The sequence below is a fragment of the Eschscholzia californica genome, unplaced genomic scaffold (assembly GCF_041429995.1).
Source record: "Eschscholzia californica isolate CP2 unplaced genomic scaffold, dmEscCali1.0.p SCAF_3, whole genome shotgun sequence".
Lineage (NCBI taxonomy): Eukaryota > Viridiplantae > Streptophyta > Magnoliopsida > Ranunculales > Papaveraceae > Eschscholzia > Eschscholzia californica.
The window spans coordinates 43,781,538-43,808,791 of NW_028238420.1; the positions used below are offsets into that span (position 1 = coordinate 43,781,538).

The 27,254-nt window shown below is 36.3% G+C and overlaps 6 protein-coding genes across 13 annotated transcripts; 3 read left to right on the plus strand and 3 right to left on the minus strand.

Annotated features, from left to right (window-relative positions):
- Window positions 1-18: 18 nt before the first annotated feature.
- On the minus strand, window positions 19-4,604 carry LOC147550625 (putative metal-nicotianamine transporter YSL7). The gene is made up of 3 exons (XM_086665198.1): window positions 4,086-4,604; window positions 1,726-2,050; window positions 19-1,297 (listed from the first exon to the last, which is right to left on the minus strand). The coding sequence occupies exons 2-3, from the start codon at window positions 1,873-1,875 to the stop codon at window positions 182-184; spliced, it is 1,266 nt and encodes a 421-aa protein (XP_086521324.1). The 5' UTR covers window positions 1,876-2,050; window positions 4,086-4,604; the 3' UTR covers window positions 19-181.
- Window positions 4,605-4,857: 253 nt separating this feature from the next.
- Window positions 4,858-8,903, minus strand: LOC147550626 (anamorsin homolog). Of its 3 annotated transcripts, none has more exons than XM_086665205.1 (8): window positions 8,541-8,903; window positions 6,949-7,090; window positions 6,497-6,657; window positions 6,312-6,416; window positions 6,009-6,168; window positions 5,793-5,929; window positions 5,272-5,346; window positions 4,858-5,167 (listed from the first exon to the last, which is right to left on the minus strand). In XM_086665205.1, exons 2-8 carry the CDS (start codon window positions 7,076-7,078, stop codon window positions 5,129-5,131), a joined length of 807 nt encoding a protein of 268 aa, XP_086521331.1. In that variant the 5' UTR covers window positions 7,079-7,090; window positions 8,541-8,903; the 3' UTR covers window positions 4,858-5,128. The 3 variants fall into 3 exon arrangements, with proteins under 3 accessions (XP_086521331.1, XP_086521332.1, XP_086521330.1); XM_086665206.1 differs by lacking the exon at window positions 8,541-8,903 and adding an exon at window positions 8,270-8,423; XM_086665204.1 differs by lacking the exon at window positions 8,541-8,903 and having other exon boundaries at window positions 6,949-8,109.
- LOC147550627 (transcription initiation factor TFIID subunit 15-like) lies at window positions 8,897-11,554 on the plus strand. Of its 3 annotated transcripts, none has more exons than XM_086665210.1 (4): window positions 8,897-9,037; window positions 10,368-10,522; window positions 10,653-11,041; window positions 11,152-11,554. In XM_086665210.1, the coding sequence occupies exons 2-3, from the start codon at window positions 10,403-10,405 to the stop codon at window positions 11,034-11,036; spliced, it is 504 nt and encodes a 167-aa protein (XP_086521336.1). In that variant the 5' UTR covers window positions 8,897-9,037; window positions 10,368-10,402; the 3' UTR covers window positions 11,037-11,041; window positions 11,152-11,554. The 3 variants fall into 3 exon arrangements, with proteins under 3 accessions (XP_086521336.1, XP_086521334.1, XP_086521335.1); XM_086665208.1 differs by having other exon boundaries at window positions 10,653-11,023; XM_086665209.1 differs by lacking the exon at window positions 8,897-9,037 and adding an exon at window positions 9,219-9,757 and having other exon boundaries at window positions 10,653-11,023.
- Window positions 11,555-11,924: 370 nt separating this feature from the next.
- LOC147550628 (putative metal-nicotianamine transporter YSL12) lies at window positions 11,925-15,148 on the plus strand. The gene is made up of 4 exons (XM_086668480.1): window positions 11,925-11,957; window positions 12,922-13,019; window positions 13,117-13,441; window positions 13,870-15,148. The coding sequence occupies exons 1-4, from the start codon at window positions 11,925-11,927 to the stop codon at window positions 14,983-14,985; spliced, it is 1,572 nt and encodes a 523-aa protein (XP_086524606.1). The 3' UTR covers window positions 14,986-15,148.
- Window positions 15,149-15,440: 292 nt separating this feature from the next.
- LOC147550629 (anamorsin homolog) lies at window positions 15,441-17,682 on the minus strand. Its single transcript, XM_086665207.1, has 7 exons — window positions 17,541-17,682; window positions 17,089-17,249; window positions 16,904-17,008; window positions 16,601-16,760; window positions 16,385-16,521; window positions 15,864-15,938; window positions 15,441-15,759 (listed from the first exon to the last, which is right to left on the minus strand). The coding sequence occupies exons 1-7, from the start codon at window positions 17,668-17,670 to the stop codon at window positions 15,721-15,723; spliced, it is 807 nt and encodes a 268-aa protein (XP_086521333.1). The 5' UTR covers window positions 17,671-17,682; the 3' UTR covers window positions 15,441-15,720.
- Window positions 17,683-19,488: 1,806 nt separating this feature from the next.
- On the plus strand, window positions 19,489-26,963 carry LOC147550630 (anamorsin homolog). 4 transcript variants are annotated; one of them, XM_086665199.1, is made up of 9 exons: window positions 19,489-19,629; window positions 20,960-21,114; window positions 24,731-24,872; window positions 25,164-25,324; window positions 25,405-25,509; window positions 25,653-25,812; window positions 25,892-26,028; window positions 26,475-26,549; window positions 26,654-26,963. In XM_086665199.1, exons 2-9 carry the CDS (start codon window positions 20,995-20,997, stop codon window positions 26,690-26,692), a joined length of 939 nt encoding a protein of 312 aa, XP_086521325.1. In that variant the 5' UTR covers window positions 19,489-19,629; window positions 20,960-20,994; the 3' UTR covers window positions 26,693-26,963. The 4 variants fall into 4 exon arrangements, with proteins under 4 accessions (XP_086521325.1, XP_086521327.1, XP_086521326.1 ...); XM_086665200.1 differs by lacking the exon at window positions 19,489-19,629 and adding an exon at window positions 19,857-20,349; XM_086665201.1 differs by lacking the exon at window positions 20,960-21,114.
- The last annotated feature ends 291 nt before the right edge of the window (window positions 26,964-27,254 follow it).

Consider the following 27,254-nt stretch of genomic DNA (forward strand, 5'->3'; position numbering starts at 1 on the left):
AAAAGAATCCCCAAGAAGTAACATGACAAAAAAGATGTAATTTTGAATTTGTATGCACAGTGATAATACTAATACTATTAGCTATTACAAAGTTGGAGCAATACATATTTATATACATGAAGTATGTATAGGGACTAAACCATGAAAACAATCTAATGGTGAAAGTCAGCATGTTGAAGAATCAAGCGGTCTTCAACAGAAGATCAACTTTTTCATTTAAGTCTCTTGGAAGGAACTTCATACATATAGGTGGACGAATTTTAGCAAGTGAGAGTATAGAAGCAGGCATTCCCCACAAAGAATCTCCACATATCATACCTGATGCCATAGCTGGTACAAATGCGTCAGCTTCCGCTCTATCCCTCTTCTCCCACACATACCGAATCAAACTTCCAACACACATATCAATGGCGAAATACCCACCCAAATAGAATGGAATAGCCATTGCCATAGCATTTGGAACATACTTATGATACTCACACTGATATAGCAACAACATGTCTCTCAAAAGGTTCAAAAATATAGAGATTAGGAAGAACAAACCAGCTAGCTTTACACAGTTCATGGGTAGTGCTCTTGTTCCTTCGATAGCAATAAGAGCAATACCTCGATATAATGAGCCATATGGAGCTGGATGTTCACTTCCGTCCACGCCTAAGTCAGGATAAGCTTTGTAGAAGAAGAACCAGAACACAAATGGAGATAAAATGCAGCCTAGTAATGTTCCGAAAATTTGGCTAAAGAACATAGATCTTGGAGACGCAAGTGTCAAGTAACCTGTCCTGAAATCCTGCATTAAATCTGAAGCAACCGTCACGATACTCATCATAACACCGCAGGCAGCTAAACCAGCAACCACTCCTCCTTTTTCGACACCAACCCATGCACCAAATATGAAGATAGCAAGTTTACCATAACTTGAAGCTAAAGACCAATCTGTTAAACCACATCCATAAGAATTGCAGAAGGCTAAGATTGGAGCTATTGTGTATATAATGACAATGTGATACCATTTCAGCTCGTGGAAAAATAATGGGACAGCGATAATTGCGAGGGTTGCCAGAGTAATGTAACCACCGACAGCAACCGATGTGGGAATTTGATCTTTTAAGAAGAACTGAGTTCTTCGTTGATCGTCATAGCTCATAGGAATTTGATGTGCAGAAGAACTAGCATATGCAGATACGCTGTGTTTCTTTGAAAATTTTGATTTCACCATCCTGATTGTGGTTATTGACAAAACGACAAGAAAATGGTAAAAACCGTCTCCAAGGATCGTAGCTATAGCAATGAAGACCTGTTTTTTACAACCGGCACACAAAAAACGTGAGATGATTGTTTAGGTACAATTAGTAGTACTGGATAAGGTGTTAGCTAAGGTTATGTCTCGTTCCTGAGTCAAATCATAGATCCGTCTCTCAAACTCTGAATTGACTCAAGTCAGAATTTTCGTACTGTTTGTTTTTTTCCAACTCATAATGCATGAACTGTCTGAATAGCTGGTTTGGGTCCATTTCATCAAGACAAGTCAGATTCAGACAATGAGAAAAACAAACACATGTTTTTGTGTTTCTCCATAATGTGAACGCCCATACATTATAAATATCGACGTTTCACTTGATCTCGTACCAATGTTAAGTACTACTACCATGTTTGAACATGAGAAAATCGAAATGGATATACCTTAAATATACGAATGAAAGAAATGAAGGAGGAAAAAGTTACCTTGTACCCTTGGAGACCTTTCACACTAGAGGTAGGAAGTGATGTTGGGTACCACACACCTTGTTGTCTTTCGATAATTGGCCACATTACTCCCCACGAAACGAAAGCTCCAAGCAACATGGATAAATTTATGGAGTAAGGGCAAATCATTCCAACCCCAACATAAGTTGCAGAGAAATCAAAGTAAAACCTATATTTAAAGGCTTCAAGACCAAAAGTTGGGAAAGATGTAAAGCCACAACCATCTGCCGCAGTGAAGAACCATTGGAAGAAAGCCCATACAAAACTAAAGAAAAACCATTTGAATAGCTCAACAACTTGTTGCCTGTTTTCAAAAATAGAATACAAATATATATTACTTTAGTTAGTGTTTCTTTTACGAGATTAAATTCGGGTCATTCCATTTGATTCGGGTTTCTTACTTGGCCAGATACGAGATTAGTGCAGACATACCAATTAGTTAAGATTGGATTTGAGACAGATAACGAGTTACTGTAATTTTACTACTTTACAAGCTATAGCTACATTTAGTTATTGAATTATAAAATGTGCTTGGCCTCCTTTGATTTTTGGCTTATTTGTGTTTTTGCTCTTTCACGAGGGATATGACATGGATTGTTTTTTAGTTTCGGCTGTATTTGTTTATTAATAATGTTAAATACAGAAATCTTTGACGAGTTAAATTAAGAAGTTAATTGATTGATTTGAGCAGTAGGTGTTGGATACCTGACACACAAGCGAGATCTTTTACGAAATCAACAGAGATGTAAATTCGAAAGAACTCTGCAACCCGAGCCCTGACATAGAGGTCAACACGAGTCTACCAGGCACTTTGAGCTCTGTCATAACTAAAATGTCAGCAGAATGGTGGATCTGAACAATGTATGGTTTGTTTGTTTTGAACTTCATACACTGTAGAAAGACAAAAGAACAGGTAGACCAAAGATATGGTTTTACCGAGACAAAGTAACTAATGAGCCCAAGGGAGATGCAACAGTCACTTATGAGGATCCACATGCAGCACTTGCTGCTGTTGAATGGTTTAATAATAAGGATTTTCATGGAAGCACCATTGGGGTATTTATAGCCGAGTCAAAGAACAAAGATGATGTCTCCTATAACTCAGGGCATCAAGTCCAGCATATGGAAGATACAGTTGTAGGTGATGATTTTGGTGGGCAAGTGGATGATGCTGGAAATATGAATGGTGGAGGAAGAGGAGGAGGCCGGGGTGATGCGTCAGGAAAAGCATGGCAGCAAGATGGAGATTGGATGTGCCCGAATACAAGGTCTGTGATGTGACATTGGTGAGCAGCTCTTTCTCACAAGATTCTCCTGATAAATGTTTCTTATATATGCTCTAACTTAGCCTTCTACAGAAATATCTAAGAAGAAGAACAATCACATGTGCAAGTACAACCAGAAATACTCCTACTACAAGTGACTAATTAACATGACCATTGTGTTACTAAAATGTCAAGTACACCTTAGACTCAAGTGCGCGGAGTTCGTGAAAGAAGCCTCTTTCCATCTCAAAGCTGGTCTAGGGTTCATGACGAGTGGGCATCACCTCCAACAAACATAAAAGGGAGATACCCACGAGTTCCCCACGACATTACCTTTATTGCCTGCCCATGCGCAGGTCGACTTCGCCTTTCTCAACGAAGTGAAGTAGCCTCCATGACCAGTCAGGAAAGATAACAGACCCCAAAAGGTCATATTTAGACAATTCCTTTCCTATGTCAGATTCCCTATTTGTTAGGGCCTTTTCGGCAGTTAGACTGACTAACGTGTCTAAACATCAAACATCGATCACACCCATCGGAACTGCAAACCCTAATTACATCCTACATTGAGACTTCCACATAAGCACACACTCAAAGCTTGCAGTTTGATGAAACACCAGTTTAATTATTGACACAAGAAGTTACTGAGAAAACCCGTTCTTGAATATAAACAGATCAGACTGAGTAACTAAAATCCTAAGGCAACAGATACATTTTACCCCCAATATGAATCATATAGCCTAAACTACAACCATGACGAAATAAACAAATTTGAAATCTATCATTCATATAATAACACACAAAAGAAACACATAATTTCAAAATTAAGAACCCTAAAGCAATAATTGCCCACTAGCACGAAATCTCCAAAAACAAAAAAGTTTTTTTTTCAAATCTCTTCGATTGGGCGAAAACCCAAGTGTTAATTTACTAAAACCATCGATGGGTAATCAACAATTCTACAAAAAACCCAAAAAATATTATAGATAATTCGGATTGAAACGGAAGTAAGCAATGGGGATGTTCATTCTTTTGGATATGATAAAGAAACGAAAAGACGAGAGGAGAAGTTACCCTGAAAGTGAAGATTTGATGAGGAAAGAAGAGGGCTGGAATCTTGTTCTTGATAAATTATCTGGTTCAGAGTAATAGTAGAAGAAGTTCGGATTGCATTTGGGGAGTTTTTAACAGGAACAAAGAGGGATAGAGCGGAAGCTGACGCATTTGTACCAGCTATGGCATCAGGTATGATATGTGGAGATTCTTTGTGGGGAATGCCTGCTTCTATACTCTCACTTGCTAAAATTCGTCCACCTATATGTATGAAGTTCCTTCCAAGAGACTTAAATGAAAAAGTTGATCTTCTGTTGAAGACCGCTTGATTCTTCAACATGCTGACTTTCACCATTAGATTGTTTTCATGGTTTAGTCCCTATACATACTTCATGTATATAAATATGTATTGCTCCAACTTTGTAATAGCTAATAGTATTAGTATTATCACTGTGCATACAAATTCAAAATTACATCTTTTTTGTCATGTTACTTCTTGGGGATTCTTTTCATGTTTCATGATTTATCGATGTATAGTACATTATATATCGAACCAAATGAGGTATAATGCCCCGTCGGGCTCAGGCCACCCAAGGCTGATTTTTTCCTTGTGTAATTTTATTTGTTTGTAAGATTGGAATACTCTCCAACTCTTTCGTCAACAAACTTGGGTTTAAGAGATTCTGTCATCATCTCATTTATTTTATTTTTACAATTTCTCAACCATATAGATAATTTTACGAAGAACAGTCCGAGAGTCTATCAATGTATTAACAAAAATTGATGCATAATGTAACAATAAAAGTCGATAATTGTATTATTTAGAGAATAAAACCAAAAGCAAAATCTTTTAAATCTTTCTCATCAGCCTTTCAGCATCAGTCAATCAAACAGAACATACTATTTTGTTTTTGGAACGTTGAAGGAAAAAGTTCCGTAGACAATTCAAAGTCACACAGGAAAATAAAACCTTGGGATATATATATCTGAACTACTGTCACTCCTTTTTGTCAAACTATAGCATTATCTCACGGTCGATTTCTCAGTTATTCTTGGGAGAAGAATCAAATGTCGGCCAAAAGAAAGTTGTCAGACAATGTTACCTGGAAAAAAAATGAACTCATGTTCAGGTAGTTAGATAAGAACTCCTTAAAGAATATAAAACAAGAGAAGTCCTTGAGTTGCAACACCGGAATTTGGTTCTTACCTTCTCACCCAATTTGAATGGAGGCAGACCTTTGTAAGGGCAAGTGCTGCATCTGAAGGCATCTCCTAATCCACACTGCATATGAGAAAGAATCATGTTAAACCCGTATAATAATAACGAAAAACGGTGAAACTCAAGGCACATCATCTCAAGCAAACGATGATTTACATATATAAACACTAAAAACAAGTAGAAATCTTTGATTAATATTTGTCCATTTACCAACCTGATTTGTATTCTCTAATTGTACTAAGACCCCACTTACTGGGATGATGCGGCCAAGATCAACAAAAAAAAATTATGTGTATGACCAGTTGGACCCGGGATAAAGTTAAGTCAGTACTCAGTAGCTCATATAAATATAGGAAGGTTCTTGAAGTAGGTCAAATTAACATCCATAGAAATCCTTAATCGGTATATCAAATCTTTGAAGAGAGAATGCATCAGCAAAACTTAAGCTCACTTCAAAACTTAGAAGTTCAATGACCAATACCAATACCAAGACGCCTGAAAATACTTACACTGCCGCATGAAGACTGAGGGTTGTCAATCTGGTCTACAGTTAGCCCAAGCTTTTCAACCTTCGCCTCTTCCTCAGCCCTTCCACATGAGCAATTTTTGCAAGCTTTCCTTGTGCTTCCAATTTCACAATCACCTTCTGCACATGGATAATTGCATCAGAATTGAAAGAGTGATTCCGAAATTGATGTAAGGTAGAGAAGGGGTCGTCATCTTACCAGGGGGGAGTTCTGGTTTCTTCAAGTCTTCTTCTGTTAATAGACTATCTTCATCGATAAGATCCAAATCATCATCAATTTGTACCTTGGGTAAACTCTTTGTAGTTTTCTTGATGGAAAATGATGACCCAATCTCCCATGAAGGTTTATTGGCTTTGACCTGCCAAAATAAATAATTTAGTTTACACCTTGCGAAAAATAACACAAACCGTTCACTAACATGCTGGCGCATAAGTTGTTCCCCTATTAACAGCCAAGTAACATAAGAAGTAGACAGGAGGGTAGAAGAATAAGCGCACTCACAGTTAAAGGTTTAACATCTTCTTCTGGTACTATTTGTTTTAGGTCCACAAGTTGCACTCCGAGGAATCCTGCCAAGAGTAACTTGCGCTCAAGATGCGAGCCAGGCTGCAAGAATAATCCATTAATATCTAAAGCGAATTTCAAGGACATCAAAATTTCATTACGTTATGGAAACCAGTTATTACCTTATCAGGGTTCTCTGAGGTACGATATGCTGCCTGAGTTAGGATTCTCCCACCAGGTTTCAAAACTCTAGAGATCTCAGCAAGTAACTGATCAGGAAGATCAGGGGTTTTCAGAATATAGACGACAGTATCAACTGAAGATGACTCAATCGGAAGCATCTCTGCAAGTGGAAAGTGAAGTTAATTTCAAATTAAACTGAATCAAGCTAGGACTTTCTAATGTTGCATAGGAGGCCCATCTTGGAAAGATAAGACAACCCTTCTACTACAAACTGAAAAACAAGTGAAATCCTACAGCATTCAATATCTTTTGTTACTTAGATACTTTACTTAACTAATTGGCATGATCACTACAAAGGTCAGATACTAGAAAGCAATCTAATACTAGTTAAAGCCAACTCAAGAAAGTATAATATTCCATCAAAGAAGTAACGGACTAAAGAAAATATTACGTAGATGGAAAGCTTGAGTGATAATCTGCGGATCATTCTGCCCATCAACCTCGAGCTCTTTGATTGCATTCAAAACTGCACTGACAGGCACGAGAACATGATCTGTAAGCACCACTGTATTCTTTGCCATTGCGATGGTATCCTGCAGAAACGATAAAAATAAATATATTTATACAGATTCTGAGCATTCATCAATAAAATTCTGCACAACGGCATATAGAAAAAGTGGGGGCAGCATGCAGAAAAACAACGACAGGAATATCAACAACTAAAATAAGAATACAACTTTAAGGTTCGGAAAAAATATAAGAATTCCAAGTCCACCAGTACGAATTGGTCTTCAAAATGGAGGTGGTACAATGTGAATTCAAGACAATATCATCAGGTGGTCGATGCTTGCGCTTTCAGGCTAGCGTTGATGCTATTCTCACTTTACTTTTATGCTACTGCTTCACTATAACATTTTGAAAATTGTATTTTTATTTTCTCTATATACTTGTCCAACTTTTCTTGTTATTTTTTGTTTCTGGTTTTATGCTTTAAAATGTAAGCATATATAAAACAGGTAAACGAACAAGAGATTTAGAGTACTGAGATGTATCAAACATCAGGCCCTTGGTGGTTGGTGCCACCTGAAGGTTACGTGTCACCTTATCAATGAAAGATCCAGTGCTGAAAACTTAGACGAGGCTAAGCTTTAATTTCACGGTAGCCAAGATTTTAACAAAAAGTCACTATAAGTAGGTTTCTACCTATGATACATGTAATATATGTAAAAGTGTTATTTAAAGGTAATTCTAGTGATAAAATACATTCTTAACGATGCATTTCACATTTATGTAGATTTTTTGTCTAGAAAAATTTAAACATGAATCAATAAACAATGTCACTCAATCGACAATTAGACGTCAAAGTAATGAACCAAAACTGAATTATTTAAGATTCATACCTCATAAGAAATTAAGAATCATAATTCATAACCATCAATCGATCAAGAACAACTCATTAACAAAATTGAACTCATCTAAGAATTCTAAATTATAAGAAAGTAAGAATCATAAATCATAAATCATAACCATCAACCTACAAATGAACATCGACTAATTAACAAATATTGAACTTATCTAAGATATATAACTTATAAGATAGTAAGTATAATAATTCATAAATCATAACCATCAATCGACAAACGAACACCGACTAATAAACAAAATTTAAACTTATCTAAGATTCATAACGTATAAGAAAGTAAGAGTTATAGTTCATAGATCATGATCATCAACCGGTTGACCTAGGAAGTGTTTAATTTGCAGATTCTGACCTTCTAAGTGGTCAAGTGGAGAATAAAAATAAACCCTAGTACTAGTTGCTAACTTCACTTGCTTTGCTCAGTCCCCAGATTAAAAGAAAAATGAAATAAAAATAAAAGCAGGTGAAATACCCAAGCCACCTATCAGTGAAACCAGAAAGATCCCCTAAAATCACTATAACCTAGAGATTTTCCCTAAAATTTCTAATACAATAAACACTAAAATTTGAGACAAAGTTAAAATTGATGGAACTGAATTAGGGTTCGTATTAGGAAACCTTACCTTAGATCGATGAATCGAATTCTCTGTTGTGTGTTTGATATTTGAACACGGAAAAGAGTTTTGACTTGGAAGACGAAATACGGCAAGCGGTTTTAGAGAGAGAGAAGAGAGAGGGGTTTACGGAAACAGGAAATTGACAAATGACTAAAATATACCTAACTATCTTGTTTTTCACGTCTTCTTCACGTGCACTGTTTGGTTTTTGCCTTTTCCATGAGTGTCTTTAAAACTGGATGCGTCTTTAAAATTGGAGGTGCCTATAACCATAATGATCTGCTCAAGGGTAAAATGGTCAATCATCTCCTCCAATGAACACATCTCCAAAACTGCTCCATATAGTAGAAAATCAGGTTTCATCTCAATCCTTTCAATTTCTCTGTAGTTTATACGGGGGGTCGAGAAACCCTAAAAAAGAAGATTTCAATTTCTATCTATTTCAATCTACACGGACAGTTTTTAACTTAATCTTCTTCTTGACGTTCTGGGTTTACCATCAGGTACGTTTACCATGATTTCTCTCTTTGTTATGTCTTCTTGGTTAAAAAAAAAAAAAAACCTAATTTTTTTCTTACTGCCAGTTGTTCTTAATTAGAATCATAAACATATATGTACATACAGGTAAATTTAATTTTAGGGTTTGCTATATTTGAATGTCTTCTCTAATTTGCTTTTTGTTGATGATTTAAATCTAAGATCTAGTCTTGTAGAAAATGAATTTCTTATGAGGATCTAATAAATTAGGAGATTTTTATGGTTATATTCTGGGATTTTAGGGTTCGTCGACGTTAGAAATTTGAATGGACAAAAAAGGAGAAGCAACTACAAGCTCAGCTCAAGCTGAAGTACACGCAACGATTAGAGTTGCATTGCAGCATGGGCAATGGGTATTCCTTTAAGAAGCTTGAGAAACAACGTGGTTGCTTTCCTTTAGTCCATTCAGAAGTAACGTGAAGTTGACTAATTACCCTAGGGATCATTTTTCGCTATCTTTTGAATGAACCCCCAAATTCGATTATTGATGTGAAAATCGGTGTTCTTATTTTTACCTGAAACAATGGCGAGTTGCTTTATCAGTTGTTTCGGGTCTAAAGATGAGTTTAGGTTGTTAGAAATCTGGAGTTTTTACTCCATGGTTTAGAAACTAGACTTCAATTGTGTTATAATTTGCTTTCTGTCAACCTGATTCCCCATTCTGTTGAGCTAATTGGGGATTTGAGGTAAATCCTTTTGTCATTTGATGAATATGATTCAATATTGTCATTCTTGCCTGAACAATGAAGAATTGCTTCTTAGTTGTCTTTGCTAGCCTGGTTTAAGATGATTAACGCTTTTAGAAATCGGGGTTCTTACTCCATGACCTTCAGATGTGTCATGACTTTCTCTCTGTCAATTTGGTTCTCCAATCACTTGGGCTAATTGGAGTTTGAGTTATTCCTACCTGAATTTGGTATTAGCCATGATGATGATATATCCCCAAGAATTAAAAGATTAGTTTCACTGGTTTTTGTACAATTATGCCAATTCTTGATTTCCACACTGTATTGAATCATTGAGAATACATTTGATCACTTAAAAGTACCTTTAGATTGTAATTTTATACATATTAGGTGTGTCTTAGGTAGAAAATGAATATATATAGTGCTTTTTTCATTATATTTTTTCTAACATCAAGCCTAGGGGTTAGGCTTGTCTGTCGTGAAATCCTAGATTCGCCCTTGATTTTTGTTATGTCGATACTTCCCTTACAAATTGTTCCTCATGGAGTGCATTTAAATGTATATATCCAAAAATACGTTTACCAGACAAGTAAACTTTCTCACTATGCAGGACCAGTGTAGTGGTTTCATGAGATTAGTGCAGACATGGCAAATTATACGGGAAAAAGAGACCCTTCAAATGGTTCAGTTTATGTTTGTAACTTGCCTCAGGGTACTGATGAAGATATGCTAGCCGAGTTTTTCGGCACCATCGGGTTGCTAAAGGTAGGGAGTTTGAACAGGTAACATATTTTTTTTCCGGCAGTAATTGTTCTACCAATTTTCTGTAAATAAATTTCTTATCGAGGAACTAAACAATGTATGGTTTGTTTGTTTTGAACTTCATACACTGTAGAAAGACAAAAGAACAGGTAGACCAAAGATATGGTTTTACCGAGACAAAGTAACTAATGAGCCCAAGGGAGATGCAACAGTCACTTATGAGGATCCACATGCAGCACTTGCTGCTGTTGAATGGTTTAATAATAAGGATTTTCATGGAAGCACCATTGGGGTATTTATAGCCGAGTCAAAGAACAAAGATGATGTCTCCTATAACTCAGGGCATCAAGTCCAGCATATGGAAGATACAGTTGTAGGTGATGATTTTGGTGGGCAAGTGGATGATGCTGGAAATATGAATGGTGGAGGAAGAGGAGGAGGCCGGGGTGATGCGTCAGGAAAAGCATGGCAGCAAGATGGAGATTGGATGTGCCCGAATACAAGGTCTGTGATGTGACATTGGTGAGCAGCTCTTTCTCACAAGATTATGTCTGACGCTTTTATTCCTTCGAAGTGTTATATATTTTGTGGAGGTATGTTTTGTAATTTGGTTGTCGCGATCTGATAAACAGGGAAAACAGCTTGCACAATTATTGGATGAAGATCCTGCCTTGATGGAGCAAAGACTGCAGTGTGCTAAGAGGCTGGAATTATACAAATCGGCTAGGAACGAGATAGACTCTGTTTCCTGGGCAAGATGAGATTACTCTACATTTGTTAGAAGATTGGATCATGTTACATTTTGCCACCAGCTTACTAAATTTGTTGTGAAAATAACCACTGGTGGTATACACAATTTTTTGTATGTCTTGATCTCAGTATCGAGAACTTTTACTATACGTAGATGTACATTTGTCTTACTATATGTAGATATACATTTATCCGCTTAGTTTCATACACTCGTAAATTTCAGATACAACTTCAGTCGAGCTGGGTCTCTGCCTAAATACAAGATTATTTGATCTCTTGAGCTTACCTTGTTGAAATACTTCCAGTATAATGGATAAATATTTGATTTGATATGTTATCTGTCAGAAGATATATATCTGGCTCAGTTAAAATTACTATTTTACCGTTGAATGAGCTCAGATGAATCAGTTGAGTCTGAAATCATAAGCAAAAACAAATCTATGAGCAGCTATTGTATCAGGGTATATGAAGAGGTGTTACTTTTATTACTTTGTTTTTGTGAAAATTGGATTCAAAATCTATGGGCAATATCCTTGGTGATGGAAATGTTATGTGAGAGTGGTTTTAAAACAAGAATGGTAGAACAGAGAAGACACTGAGAAAGGGTCATGAGATATGTCAGTGATGGAAATGTTTTGTGAAAATTTGGAATTACATGCCTTCAACACAGCTTTTGGCTCTATCTCGCGTATGCCGACTGCTCTACACTGATACACGCTTAGGCTAGTTAGGCTTCTATGGCAAACTTGTAGTTTAGTATATGAGAATATCGAAAAAAATGATCATGGTCGGTGCTTGCCCTTCCCCAACACAAATAAACTCTTTAATGTCACTGTATCGACATTGTCCTAAACTGAGAATATAATTCTGATTTAACACCCATCTCTGCTTTAACATAAAACATGAACACCAACCTCAGTACTATTCTTATTCTCCTTTATTTAGACATCATTGGCCTAGTTTCACATGGGACAGGCTTTCCTTGGCACGAGCCTGCTGCCTTAGACCATCCAGGTTACCTTCTCCACCTGACCAATCTATGCGCCAAACTCACCTAAAGGCCTAGCCAATATGTATGAACAATGTGTTATATTATAACTCAGGTCTGGGACGTCTTCCTAAGAAACGCGGGACTAAGTTTCTTGCGCATATAAGTTCTGTTTCACATCAGTTTCTTACCATGTATGATGTATATGCACCATGATTTCGTTACCCTGATAAAACTTACAGAATGATTTATGTATATAAACTACTAGACAATTACTGATCTAGAAGCATAGATTTCACGATAAATAACAATGCTAAACTCAGATATATCTTGAAGACATACAAGTATAGAAGCGGAACATACTTCAGCTTAATCTTAAATGATAAAAACGAAGAATAGATAATGTTTTTAGGTGTATATATCCCAGAGGGACACATAAAATATGGTTTTACAAATATAACATCTAAGTGGTTTAACCTCCCTGAAATGTCGTGAGCTTCGTCGGACTCTTCTCAATTGTTCCCCTTCGGAAGGTAAACATATACTCAAGATCATCAAATGATATGACTAGGCTTTGAACAATTCTTTTTGGGTTTAGGTGATTACGAATTTTTATAATAGACTCCGTTAGAATTATCAAATGGTGTAAATTTTTTTGTTTCAGATCATGATCCTTGACTACAAACTAACCTACCCGAGCGGAACTGCTACAGCATACCTTATTAACAGTTTCCATACACCTAAAGGAGCGAGGCTGGCCAAGTAAGAAACCCGAATCAAATGGAATGACCCGAATTTAATCTCGTAAAAGAAACACTAACTAAAGTAATATATATTTGTATTCTATTTTTGAAAACAGGCAACAAGTTGTTGAGCTATTCAAATGGTTTTTCTTTAGTTTTGTATGGGCTTTCTTCCAATGGTTCTTCACTGCGGCAGATGGTTGTGGCTTTACATCTTTCCCAACTTTTGGTCTTGAAGCCTTTAAATATAGGTTTTACTTTGATTTCTCTGCAACTTATGTTGGGGTTGGAATGATTTGCCCTTACTCCATAAATTTATCCATGTTGCTTGGAGCTTTCGTTTCGTGGGGAGTAATGTGGCCAATTATCGAAAGACAACAAGGTGTGTGGTACCCAACATCACTTCCTACCTCTAGTGTGAAAGGTCTCCAAGGGTACAAGGTAACTTTTTCCTCCTTCATTTCTTTCATTCGTATATTTAAGGTATATCCATTTCGATTTTCTCATGTTCAAACATGGTAGTAGTACTTAACATTGGTACGAGATCAAGTGAAACGTCGATATTTATAATGTATGGGCGTTCACATTATGGAGAAACACAAAAACATGTGTTTGTTTTTCTCATTGTCTGAATCTGACTTGTCTTGATGAAATGGACCCAAACCAGCTATTCAGACAGTTCATGCATTATGAGTTGGAAAAAAACAAACAGTACGAAAATTCTGACTTGAGTCAATTCAGAGTTTGAGAGACGGATCTATGATTTGACTCAGGAACGAGACATAACCTTAGCTAACACCTTATCCAGTACTACTAATTGTACCTAAACAATCATCTCACGTTTTTTGTGTGCCGGTTGTAAAAAACAGGTCTTCATTGCTATAGCTACGATCCTTGGAGACGGTTTTTACCATTTTCTTGTCGTTTTGTCAATAACCACAATCAGGATGGTGAAATCAAAATTTTCAAAGAAACACAGCGTATCTGCATATGCTAGTTCTTCTGCACATCAAATTCCTATGAGCTATGACGATCAACGAAGAACTCAGTTCTTCTTAAAAGATCAAATTCCCACATCGGTTGCTGTCGGTGGTTACATTACTCTGGCAACCCTCGCAATTATCGCTGTCCCATTATTTTTCCACGAGCTGAAATGGTATCACATTGTCATTATATACACAATAGCTCCAATCTTAGCCTTCTGCAATTCTTATGGATGTGGTTTAACAGATTGGTCTTTAGCTTCAAGTTATGGTAAACTTGCTATCTTCATATTTGGTGCATGGGTTGGTGTCGAAAAAGGAGGAGTGGTTGCTGGTTTAGCTGCCTGCGGTGTTATGATGAGTATCGTGACGGTTGCTTCAGATTTAATGCAGGATTTCAGGACAGGTTACTTGACACTTGCGTCTCCAAGATCTATGTTCTTTAGCCAAATTTTCGGAACATTACTAGGCTGCATTTTATCTCCATTTGTGTTCTGGTTCTTCTTCTACAAAGCTTATCCTGACTTAGGCGTGGACGGAAGTGAACATCCAGCTCCATATGGCTCATTATATCGAGGTATTGCTCTTATTGCTATCGAAGGAACAAGAGCACTACCCATGAACTGTGTAAAGCTAGCTGGTTTGTTCTTCCTAATCTCTATATTTTTGAACCTTTTGAGAGACATGTTGTTGCTATATCAGTGTGAGTATCATAAGTATGTTCCAAATGCTATGGCAATGGCTATTCCATTCTATTTGGGTGGGTATTTCGCCATTGATATGTGTGTTGGAAGTTTGATTCGGTATGTGTGGGAGAAGAGGGATAGAGCGGAAGCTGACGCATTTGTACCAGCTATGGCATCAGGTATGATATGTGGAGATTCTTTGTGGGGAATGCCTGCTTCTATACTCTCACTTGCTAAAATTCGTCCACCTATATGTATGAAGTTCCTTCCAAGAGACTTAAATGAAAAAGTTGATCTTCTGTTGAAGACCGCTTGATTCTTCAACATGCTGACTTTCACCATTAGATTGTTTTCATGGTTTAGTCCCTATACATACTTCATGTATATAAATATGTATTGCTCCAACTTTGTAATAGCTAATAGTATTAGTATTATCACTGTGCATACAAATTCAAAATTACATCTTTTTTGTCATGTTACTTCTTGGGGATTCTTTTCATGTTTCATGATTTATCGATGTATAGTACATTATATATCGAACCAAATGAGGTATAATGCCCCGTCGGGCTCAGGCCACCCAAGGCTGATTTTTTCCTTGTGTAATTTTATTTGTTTGTAAGATTGGAATACTCTCCAACTCTTTCGTCAACAAACTTGGGTTTAAGAGATTCTGTCATCATCTCATTTATTTTATTTTTACAATTTCTCAACCATATAGATAATTTTACGAAGAACAGTCCGAGAGTCTATCAATGTATTAACAAAAATTGATGCATAATGTAACAATAAAAGTCGATAATTGTATTATTTAGAGAATAAAACCAAAAGCAAAATCTTTTAAATCTTTCTCATCAGCCTTTCAGCATCAGTCAATCAAACAGAACATACTATTTTGTTTTTGGAACGTTGAAGGAAAAAGTTCCGTAGACAATTCAAAGTCACACAGGAAAATAAAACCTTGGGATATATATATCTGAACTACTGTCACTCCTTTTTGTCAAACTATAGCATTATCTCACGGTCGATTTCTCAGTTATTCTTGGGAGAAGAATCAAATGTCGGCCAAAAGAAAGTTGTCAGACAATGTTACCTGGAAAAAAAATGAACTCATGTTCAGGTAGTTAGATAAGAACTCCTTAAAGAATATAAAACAAGAGAAGTCCTTGAGTTGCAACACCGGAATTTGGTTCTTACCTTCTCACCCAATTTGAATGGAGGCAGACCTTTGTAAGGGCAAGTGCTGCATCTGAAGGCATCTCCTAATCCACACTGCATATGAGAAAGAATCATGTTAAACCCGTATAATAATAACGAAAAACGGTGAAACTCAAGGCACATCATCTCAAGCAAACGATGATTTACATATATAAACACTAAAAACAAGTAGAAATCTTTGATTAATATTTGTCCATTTACCAACCTGATTTGTATTCTCTAATTGTACTAAGACCCCACTTACTGGGATGATGCGGCCAAGATCAACAAAAAAAAATTATGTGTATGACCAGTTGGACCCGGGATAAAGTTAAGTCAGTACTCAGTAGCTCATATAAATATAGGAAGGTTCTTGAAGTAGGTCAAATTAACATCCATAGAAATCCTTAATCGGTATATCAAATCTTTGAAGAGAGAATGCATCAGCAAAACTTAAGCTCACTTCAAAACTTAGAAGTTCAATGACCAATACCAATACCAAGACGCCTGAAAATACTTACACTGCCGCATGAAGACTGAGGGTTGTCAATCTGGTCTACAGTTAGCCCAAGCTTTTCAACCTTCGCCTCTTCCTCAGCCCTTCCACATGAGCAATTTTTGCAAGCTTTCCTTGTGCTTCCAATTTCACAATCACCTTCTGCACATGGATAATTGCATCAGAATTGAAAGAGTGATTCCGAAATTGATGTAAGGTAGAGAAGGGGTCGTCATCTTACCAGGGGGGAGTTCTGGTTTCTTCAAGTCTTCTTCTGTTAATAGACTATCTTCATCGATAAGATCCAAATCATCATCAATTTGTACCTTGGGTAAACTCTTTGTAGTTTTCTTGATGGAAAATGATGACCCAATCTCCCATGAAGGTTTATTGGCTTTGACCTGCCAAAATAAATAATTTAGTTTACACCTTGCGAAAAATAACACAAACCGTTCACTAACATGCTGGCGCATAAGTTGTTCCCCTATTAACAGCCAAGTAACATAAGAAGTAGACAGGAGGGTAGAAGAATAAGCGCACTCACAGTTAAAGGTTTAACATCTTCTTCTGGTACTATTTGTTTTAGGTCCACAAGTTGCACTCCGAGGAATCCTGCCAAGAGTAACTTGCGCTCAAGATGCGAGCCAGGCTGCAAGAATAATCCATTAATATCTAAAGCGAATTTCAAGGACATCAAAATTTCATTACGTTATGGAAACCAGTTATTACCTTATCAGGGTTCTCTGAGGTACGATATGCTGCCTGAGTTAGGATTCTCCCACCAGGTTTCAAAACTCTAGAGATCTCAGCAAGTAACTGATCAGGAAGATCAGGGGTTTTCAGAATATAGACGACAGTATCAACTGAAGATGACTCAATCGGAAGCATCTCTGCAAGTGGAAAGTGAAGTTAATTTCAAATTAAACTGAATCAAGCTAGGACTTTCTAATGTTGCATAGGAGGCCCATCTTGGAAAGATAAGACAACCCTTCTACTACAAACTGAAAAACAAGTGAAATCCTACAGCATTCAATATCTTTTGTTACTTAGATACTTTACTTAACTAATTGGCATGATCACTACAAAGGTCAGATACTAGAAAGCAATCTAATACTAGTTAAAGCCAACTCAAGAAAGTATAATATTCCATCAAAGAAGTAACGGACTAAAGAAAATATTACGTAGATGGAAAGCTTGAGTGATAATCTGCGGATCATTCTGCCCATCAACCTCGAGCTCTTTGATTGCATTCAAAACTGCACTGACAGGCACGAGAACATTATCTGTAAGCACCACTGTATTCTTTGCCATTGCGATGGTATCCTGCAGAAACGATAAAAATAAATATATTTATACAGATTCTGAGCATTCATCAATAAAATTCTGCACAACGGCATATAGAAAAAGTGGGGGCAGCATGCAGAAAAACAACGACAGGAATATCAACAACTAAAATAAGAATACAACTGTAAGGTTCGGAAAAAATATAAGAATTCCAAGTCCACCAGTACGAATTGGTCTTCAAAATGGAGGTGGTACAATGTGAATTCAAGACAATATCATCAGGTGGTCGATGCTTGCGCTTTCAGGCTAGCGTTGATGCTATTCTCACTTTACTTTTATGCTACTGCTTCACTATAACATTTTGAAAATTGTATTTTTATTTTCTCTATATACTTGTCCAACTTTTCTTGTTATTTTTTGTTTCTGGTTTTATGCTTTAAAATGTAAGCATATATAAAACAGGTAAACGAACAAGAGATTTAGAGTACTGAGATGTATCAAACATCAGGCCCTTGGTGGTTGGTGCCACCTGAAGGTTACGTGTCACCTTATCAATGAAAGATCCAGTGCTGAAAACTTAGACGAGGCTAAGCTTTAATTTCACGGTAGCCAAGATTTTAACAAAAAGTCACTATAAGTAGGTTTCTACCTATGATACATGTAATATATGTAAAAGTGTTATTTAAAGGTAATTCTAGTGATAAAATACATTCTTAACGATGCATTTCACATTTATGTAGATTTTTTGTCTAGAAAAATTTAAACATGAATCAATAAACAATGTCACTCAATCGACAATTAGACGTCAAAGTAATGAACCAAAACTGAATTATTTAAGATTCATACCTCATAAGAAATTAAGAATCATAATTCATAACCATCAATCGATCAAGAACAACTCATTAACAAAATTGAACTCATCTAAGAATTCTAAATTATAAGAAAGTAAGAATCATAAATCATAAATCATAACCATCAACCTACAAATGAACATCGACTAATTAACAAATATTGAACTTATCTAAGATATATAACTTATAAGATAGTAAGTATAATAATTCATAAATCATAACCATCAATCGACAAACGAACACCGACTAATAAACAAAATTTAAACTTATCTAAGATTCATAACGTATAAGAAAGTAAGAGTTATAGTTCATAGATCATGATCATCAACCGGTTGACCTAGGAAGTGTTTAATTTGCAGATTCTAACCTTCTAAGTGGTCAAGTGGAGAATAAAAATAAACCCTAGTACTAGTTGCTAACTTCACTTGCTTTGCTCAGTCCCCAGATTAAAAGAAAAATGAAATAAAAATAAAAGCAGGTGAAATACCCAAGCCACCTATCAGTGAAACCAGAAAGATCCCCTAAAATCACTATAACCTAGAGATTTTCCCTAAAATTTCTAATACAATAAACACTAAAATTTGAGACAAAGTTAAAATTGATGGAACTGAATTAGGGTTCGTATTAGGAAACCTTACCTTAGATCGATGAATCGAATTCTCTGTTGTGTGTTTGATATTTGAACACGGAAAAGAGTTTTGACTTGGAAGACGAAATACGGCAAGCGGTTTTAGAGAGAGAGAAGAGAGAGGGGTTTACGGAAACAGGAAATTGACAAATGACTAAAATATACCTAACTATCTTGTTTTTCACGTCTTCTTCACGTGCACTGTTTGGTTTTTGCCTTTTCCATGAGTGTCTTTAAAACTGGATGCGTCTTTAAAATTGGAGGTGCCTATAACCATAATGATCTGCTCAAGGGTAAAATGGTCAATCATCTCCTCCAATGAACACATCTCCAAAACTGCTCCATATAGTAGAAAATCAGGTTTCATCTCAATCCTTTCAATTTCTCTGTAGTTTATACGGGGGGTCGAGAAACCCTAAAAAAGAAGATTTCAATTTCTATCTATTTCAATCTACACGGACAGTTTTTAACTTAATCTTCTTCTTGACGTTCTGGGTTTACCATCAGGTACGTTTACCATGATTTCTCTCTTTGTTATGTCTTCTTGGTTAAAAAAAAAAAAAAACCTAATTTTTTTCTTACTGCCAGTTGTTCTTAATTAGAATCATAAACATATATGTACATACAGGTAAATTTAATTTTAGGGTTTGCTATATTTGAATGTCTTCTCTAATTTGCTTTTTGTTGATGATTTAAATCTAAGATCTAGTCTTGTAGAAAATGAATTTCTTATGAGGATCTAATAAATTAGGAGATTTTTATGGTTATATTCTGGGATTTTAGGGTTCGTCGACGTTAGAAATTTGAATGGACAAAAAAGGAGAAGCAACTACAAGCTCAGCTCAAGCTGAAGTACACGCAACGATTAGAGTTGCATTGCAGCATGGGCAATGGGTATTCCTTTAAGAAGCTTGAGAAACAACGTGGTTGCTTTCCTTTAGTCCATTCAGAAGTAACGTGAAGTTGACTAATTACCCTAGGGATCATTTTTCGCTATCTTTTGAATGAACCCCCAAATTCGATTATTGATGTGAAAATCGGTGTTCTTATTTTTACCTGAAACAATGGCGAGTTGCTTTATCAGTTGTTTCGGGTCTAAAGATGAGTTTAGGTTGTTAGAAATCTGGAGTTTTTACTCCATGGTTTAGAAACTAGACTTCAATTGTGTTATAATTTGCTTTCTGTCAACCTGATTCCCCATTCTGTTGAGCTAATTGGGGATTTGAGGTAAATCCTTTTGTCATTTGATGAATATGATTCAATATTGTCATTCTTGCCTGAACAATGAAGAATTGCTTCTTAGTTGTCTTTGCTAGCCTGGTTTAAGATGATTAACGCTTTTAGAAATCGGGGTTCTTACTCCATGACCTTCAGATGTGTCATGACTTTCTCTCTGTCAATTTGGTTCTCCAATCACTTGGGCTAATTGGAGTTTGAGTTATTCCTACCTGAATTTGGTATTAGCCATGATGATGATATATCCCCAAGAATTAAAAGATTAGTTTCACTGGTTTTTGTACAATTATGCCAATTCTTGATTTCCACACTGTATTGAATCATTGAGAATACATTTGATCACTTAAAAGTACCTTTAGATTGTAATTTTATACATATTAGGTGTGTCTTAGGTAGAAAATGAATATATATAGTGCTTTTTTCATTATATTTTTTCTAACATCAAGCCTAGGGGTTAGGCTTGTCTGTCGTGAAATCCTAGATTCGCCCTTGATTTTTGTTATGTCGATACTTCCCTTACAAATTGTTCCTCATGGAGTGCATTTAAATGTATATATCCAAAAATACGTTTACCAGACAAGTAAACTTTCTCACTATGCAGGACCAGTGTAGTGGTTTCATGAGATTAGTGCAGACATGGCAAATTATACGGGAAAAAGAGACCCTTCAAATGGTTCAGTTTATGTTTGTAACTTGCCTCAGGGTACTGATGAAGATATGCTAGCCGAGTTTTTCGGCACCATCGGGTTGCTAAAGGTAGGGAGTTTGAACAGGTAACATATTTTTTTTCCGGCAGTAATTGTTCTACCAATTTTCTGTAAATAAATTTCTTATCGAGGAACTAAACAATGTATGGTTTGTTTGTTTTGAACTTCATACACTGTAGAAAGACAAAAGAACAGGTAGACCAAAGATATGGTTTTACCGAGACAAAGTAACTAATGAGCCCAAGGGAGATGCAACAGTCACTTATGAGGATCCACATGCAGCACTTGCTGCTGTTGAATGGTTTAATAATAAGGATTTTCATGGAAGCACCATTGGGGTATTTATAGCCGAGTCAAAGAACAAAGATGATGTCTCCTATAACTCAGGGCATCAAGTCCAGCATATGCAAGATACAGTTGTAGGTGATGATTTTGGTGGGCAAGTGGATGATGCTGGAAATATGAATGGTGGAGGAAGAGGAGGAGGCCGGGGTGATGCGTCAGGAAAAGCATGGCAGCAAGATGGAGATTGGATGTGCCCGAATACAAGGTCTGTGATGTGACATTGGTGAGCAGCTCTTTCTCACAAGATTATGTCTGACGCTTTTATTCGAATGGAATAGCCATTGCCATAGCATTTGGAACATACTTATGATACTCACACTGATATAGCAACAACATGTCTCTCAAAAGGTTCAAAAATATAGAGATTAGGAAGAACAAACCAGCTAGCTTTACACAGTTCATGGGTAGTGCTCTTGTTCCTTCGATAGCAATAAGAGCAATACCTCGATATAATGAGCCATATGGAGCTGGATGTTCACTTCCGTCCACGCCTAAGTCAGGATAAGCTTTGTAGAAGAAGAACCAGAACACAAATGGAGATAAAATGCAGCCTAGTAATGTTCCGAAAATTTGGCTAAAGAACATAGATCTTGGAGACGCAAGTGTCAAGTAACCTGTCCTGAAATCCTGCATTAAATCTGAAGCAACCGTCACGATACTCATCATAACACCGCAGGCAGCTAAACCAGCAACCACTCCTCCTTTTTCGACACCAACCCATGCACCAAATATGAAGATAGCAAGTTTACCATAACTTGAAGCTAAAGACCAATCTGTTAAACCACATCCATAAGAATTGCAGAAGGCTAAGATTGGAGCTATTGTGTATATAATGACAATGTGATACCATTTCAGCTCGTGGAAAAATAATGGGACAGCGATAATTGCGAGGGTTGCCAGAGTAATGTAACCACCGACAGCAACCGATGTGGGAATTTGATCTTTTAAGAAGAACTGAGTTCTTCGTTGATCGTCATAGCTCATAGGAATTTGATGTGCAGAAGAACTAGCATATGCAGATACGCTGTGTTTCTTTGAAAATTTTGATTTCACCATCCTGATTGTGGTTATTGACAAAACGACAAGAAAATGGTAAAAACCGTCTCCAAGGATCGTAGCTATAGCAATGAAGACCTGTTTTTTACAACCGGCACACAAAAAACGTGAGATGATTGTTTAGGTACAATTAGTAGTACTGGATAAGGTGTTAGCTAAGGTTATGTCTCGTTCCTGAGTCAAATCATAGATCCGTCTCTCAAACTCTGAATTGACTCAAGTCAGAATTTTCGTACTGTTTGTTTTTTTCCAACTCATAATGCATGAACTGTCTGAATAGCTGGTTTGGGTCCATTTCATCAAGACAAGTCAGATTCAGACAATGAGAAAAACAAACACATGTTTTTGTGTTTCTCCATAATGTGAACGCCCATACATTATAAATATCGACGTTTCACTTGATCTCGTACCAATGTTAAGTACTACTACCATGTTTGAACATGAGAAAATCGAAATGGATATACCTTAAATATACGAATGAAAGAAATGAAGGAGGAAAAAGTTACCTTGTACCCTTGGAGACCTTTCACACTAGAGGTAGGAAGTGATGGTTATAGGCACCTCCAATTTTAAAGACGCATCCAGTTTTAAAGACACTCATGGAAAAGGCAAAAACCAAACAGTGCACGTGAAGAAGACGTGAAAAACAAGATAGTTAGGTATATTTTAGTCATTTGTCAATTTCCTGTTTCCGTAAACCCCTCTCTCTTCTCTCTCTCTAAAACCGCTTGCCGTATTTCGTCTTCCAAGTCAAAACTCTTTTCCGTGTTCAAATATCAAACACACAACAGAGAATTCGATTCATCGATCTAAGGTAAGGTTTCCTAATACGAACCCTAATTCAGTTCCATCAATTTTAACTTTGTCTCAAATTTTAGTGTTTATTGTATTAGAAATTTTAGGGAAAATCTCTAGGTTATAGTGATTTTAGGGGATCTTTCTGGTTTCACTGATAGGTGGCTTGGGTATTTCACCTGCTTTTATTTTTATTTCATTTTTCTTTTAATCTGGGGACTGAGCAAAGCAAGTGAAGTTAGCAACTAGTACTAGGGTTTATTTTTATTCTCCACTTGACCACTTAGAAGGTTAGAATCTGCAAATTAAACACTTCCTAGGTCAACCGGTTGATGATCATGATCTATGAACTATAACTCTTACTTTCTTATACGTTATGAATCTTAGATAAGTTTAAATTTTGTTTATTAGTCGGTGTTCGTTTGTCGATTGATGGTTATGATTTATGAATTATTATACTTACTATCTTATAAGTTATATATCTTAGATAAGTTCAATATTTGTTAATTAGTCGATGTTCATTTGTAGGTTGATGGTTATGATTTATGATTTATGATTCTTACTTTCTTATAATTTAGAATTCTTAGATGAGTTCAATTTTGTTAATGAGTTGTTCTTGATCGATTGATGGTTATGAATTATGATTCTTAATTTCTTATGAGGTATGAATCTTAAATAATTCAGTTTTGGTTCATTACTTTGACGTCTAATTGTCGATTGAGTGACATTGTTTATTGATTCATGTTTAAATTTTTCTAGACAAAAAATCTACATAAATGTGAAATGCATCGTTAAGAATGTATTTTATCACTAGAATTACCTTTAAATAACACTTTTACATATATTACATGTATCATAGGTAGAAACCTACTTATAGTGACTTTTTGTTAAAATCTTGGCTACCGTGAAATTAAAGCTTAGCCTCGTCTAAGTTTTCAGCACTGGATCTTTCATTGATAAGGTGACACGTAACCTTCAGGTGGCACCAACCACCAAGGGCCTGATGTTTGATACATCTCAGTACTCTAAATCTCTTGTTCGTTTACCTGTTTTATATATGCTTACATTTTAAAGCATAAAACCAGAAACAAAAAATAACAAGAAAAGTTGGACAAGTATATAGAGAAAATAAAAATACAATTTTCAAAATGTTATAGTGAAGCAGTAGCATAAAAGTAAAGTGAGAATAGCATCAACGCTAGCCTGAAAGCGCAAGCATCGACCACCTGATGATATTGTCTTGAATTCACATTGTACCACCTCCATTTTGAAGACCAATTCGTACTGGTGGACTTGGAATTCTTATATTTTTTCCGAACCTTAAAGTTGTATTCTTATTTTAGTTGTTGATATTCCTGTCGTTGTTTTTCTGCATGCTGCCCCCACTTTTTCTATATGCCGTTGTGCAGAATTTTATTGATGAATGCTCAGAATCTGTATAAATATATTTATTTTTATCGTTTCTGCAGGATACCATCGCAATGGCAAAGAATACAGTGGTGCTTACAGATCATGTTCTCGTGCCTGTCAGTGCAGTTTTGAATGCAATCAAAGAGCTCGAGGTTGATGGGCAGAATGATCCGCAGATTATCACTCAAGCTTTCCATCTACGTAATATTTTCTTTAGTCCGTTACTTCTTTGATGGAATATTATACTTTCTTGAGTTGGCTTTAACTAGTATTAGATTGCTTTCTAGTATCTGACCTTTGTAGTGATCATGCCAATTAGTTAAGTAAAGTATCTAAGTAACAAAAGATATTGAATGCTGTAGGATTTCACTTGTTTTTCAGTTTGTAGTAGAAGGGTTGTCTTATCTTTCCAAGATGGGCCTCCTATGCAACATTAGAAAGTCCTAGCTTGATTCAGTTTAATTTGAAATTAACTTCACTTTCCACTTGCAGAGATGCTTCCGATTGAGTCATCTTCAGTTGATACTGTCGTCTATATTCTGAAAACCCCTGATCTTCCTGATCAGTTACTTGCTGAGATCTCTAGAGTTTTGAAACCTGGTGGGAGAATCCTAACTCAGGCAGCATATCGTACCTCAGAGAACCCTGATAAGGTAATAACTGGTTTCCATAACGTAATGAAATTTTGATGTCCTTGAAATTCGCTTTAGATATTAATGGATTATTCTTGCAGCCTGGCTCGCATCTTGAGCGCAAGTTACTCTTGGCAGGATTCCTCGGAGTGCAACTTGTGGACCTAAAACAAATAGTACCAGAAGAAGATGTTAAACCTTTAACTGTGAGTGCGCTTATTCTTCTACCCTCCTGTCTACTTCTTATGTTACTTGGCTGTTAATAGGGGAACAACTTATGCGCCAGCATGTTAGTGAACGGTTTGTGTTATTTTTCGCAAGGTGTAAACTAAATTATTTATTTTGGCAGGTCAAAGCCAATAAACCTTCATGGGAGATTGGGTCATCATTTTCCATCAAGAAAACTACAAAGAGTTTACCCAAGGTACAAATTGATGATGATTTGGATCTTATCGATGAAGATAGTCTATTAACAGAAGAAGACTTGAAGAAACCAGAACTCCCCCCTGGTAAGATGACGACCCCTTCTCTACCTTACATCAATTTCGGAATCACTCTTTCAATTCTGATGCAATTATCCATGTGCAGAAGGTGATTGTGAAATTGGAAGCACAAGGAAAGCTTGCAAAAATTGCTCATGTGGAAGGGCTGAGGAAGAGGCGAAGGTTGAAAAGCTTGGGCTAACTGTAGACCAGATTGACAACCCTCAGTCTTCATGCGGCAGTGTAAGTATTTTCAGGCGTCTTGGTATTGGTATTGGTCATTGAACTTCTAAGTTTTGAAGTGAGCTTAAGTTTTGCTGATGCATTCTCTCTTCAAAGATTTGATATACCGATTAAGGATTTCTATGGATGTTAATTTGACCTACTTCAAGAACCTTCCTATATTTATATGAGCTACTGAGTACTGACTTAACTTTATCCCGGGTCCAACTGGTCATACACATAATTTTTTTTTGTTGATCTTGGCCGCATCATCCCAGTAAGTGGGGTCTTAGTACAATTAGAGAATACAAATCAGGTTGGTAAATGGACAAATATTAATCAAAGATTTCTACTTGTTTTTAGTGTTTATATATGTAAATCATCGTTTGCTTGAGATGATGTGCCTTGAGTTTCACCGTTTTTCGTTATTATTATACGGGTTTAACATGATTCTTTCTCATATGCAGTGTGGATTAGGAGATGCCTTCAGATGCAGCACTTGCCCTTACAAAGGTCTGCCTCCATTCAAATTGGGTGAGAAGGTAAGAACCAAATTCCGGTGTTGCAACTCAAGGACTTCTCTTGTTTTATATTCTTTAAGGAGTTCTTATCTAACTACCTGAACATGAGTTCATTTTTTTTCCAGGTAACATTGTCTGACAACTTTCTTTTGGCCGACATTTGATTCTTCTCCCAAGAATAACTGAGAAATCGACCGTGAGATAATGCTATAGTTTGACAAAAAGGAGTGACAGTAGTTCAGATATATATATCCCAAGGTTTTATTTTCCTGTGTGACTTTGAATTGTCTACGGAACTTTTTCCTTCAACGTTCCAAAAACAAAATAGTATGTTCTGTTTGATTGACTGATGCTGAAAGGCTGATGAGAAAGATTTAAAAGATTTTGCTTTTGGTTTTATTCTCTAAATAATACAATTATCGACTTTTATTGTTACATTATGCATCAATTTTTGTTAATACATTGATAGACTCTCGGACTGTTCTTCGTAAAATTATCTATATGGTTGAGAAATTGTAAAAATAAAATAAATGAGATGATGACAGAATCTCTTAAACCCAAGTTTGTTGACGAAAGAGTTGGAGAGTATTCCAATCTTACAAACAAATAAAATTACACAAGGAAAAAATCAGCCTTGGGTGGCCTGAGCCCGACGGGGCATTATACCTCATTTGGTTCGATATATAATGTACTATACATCGATAAATCATGAAACATGAAAAGAAT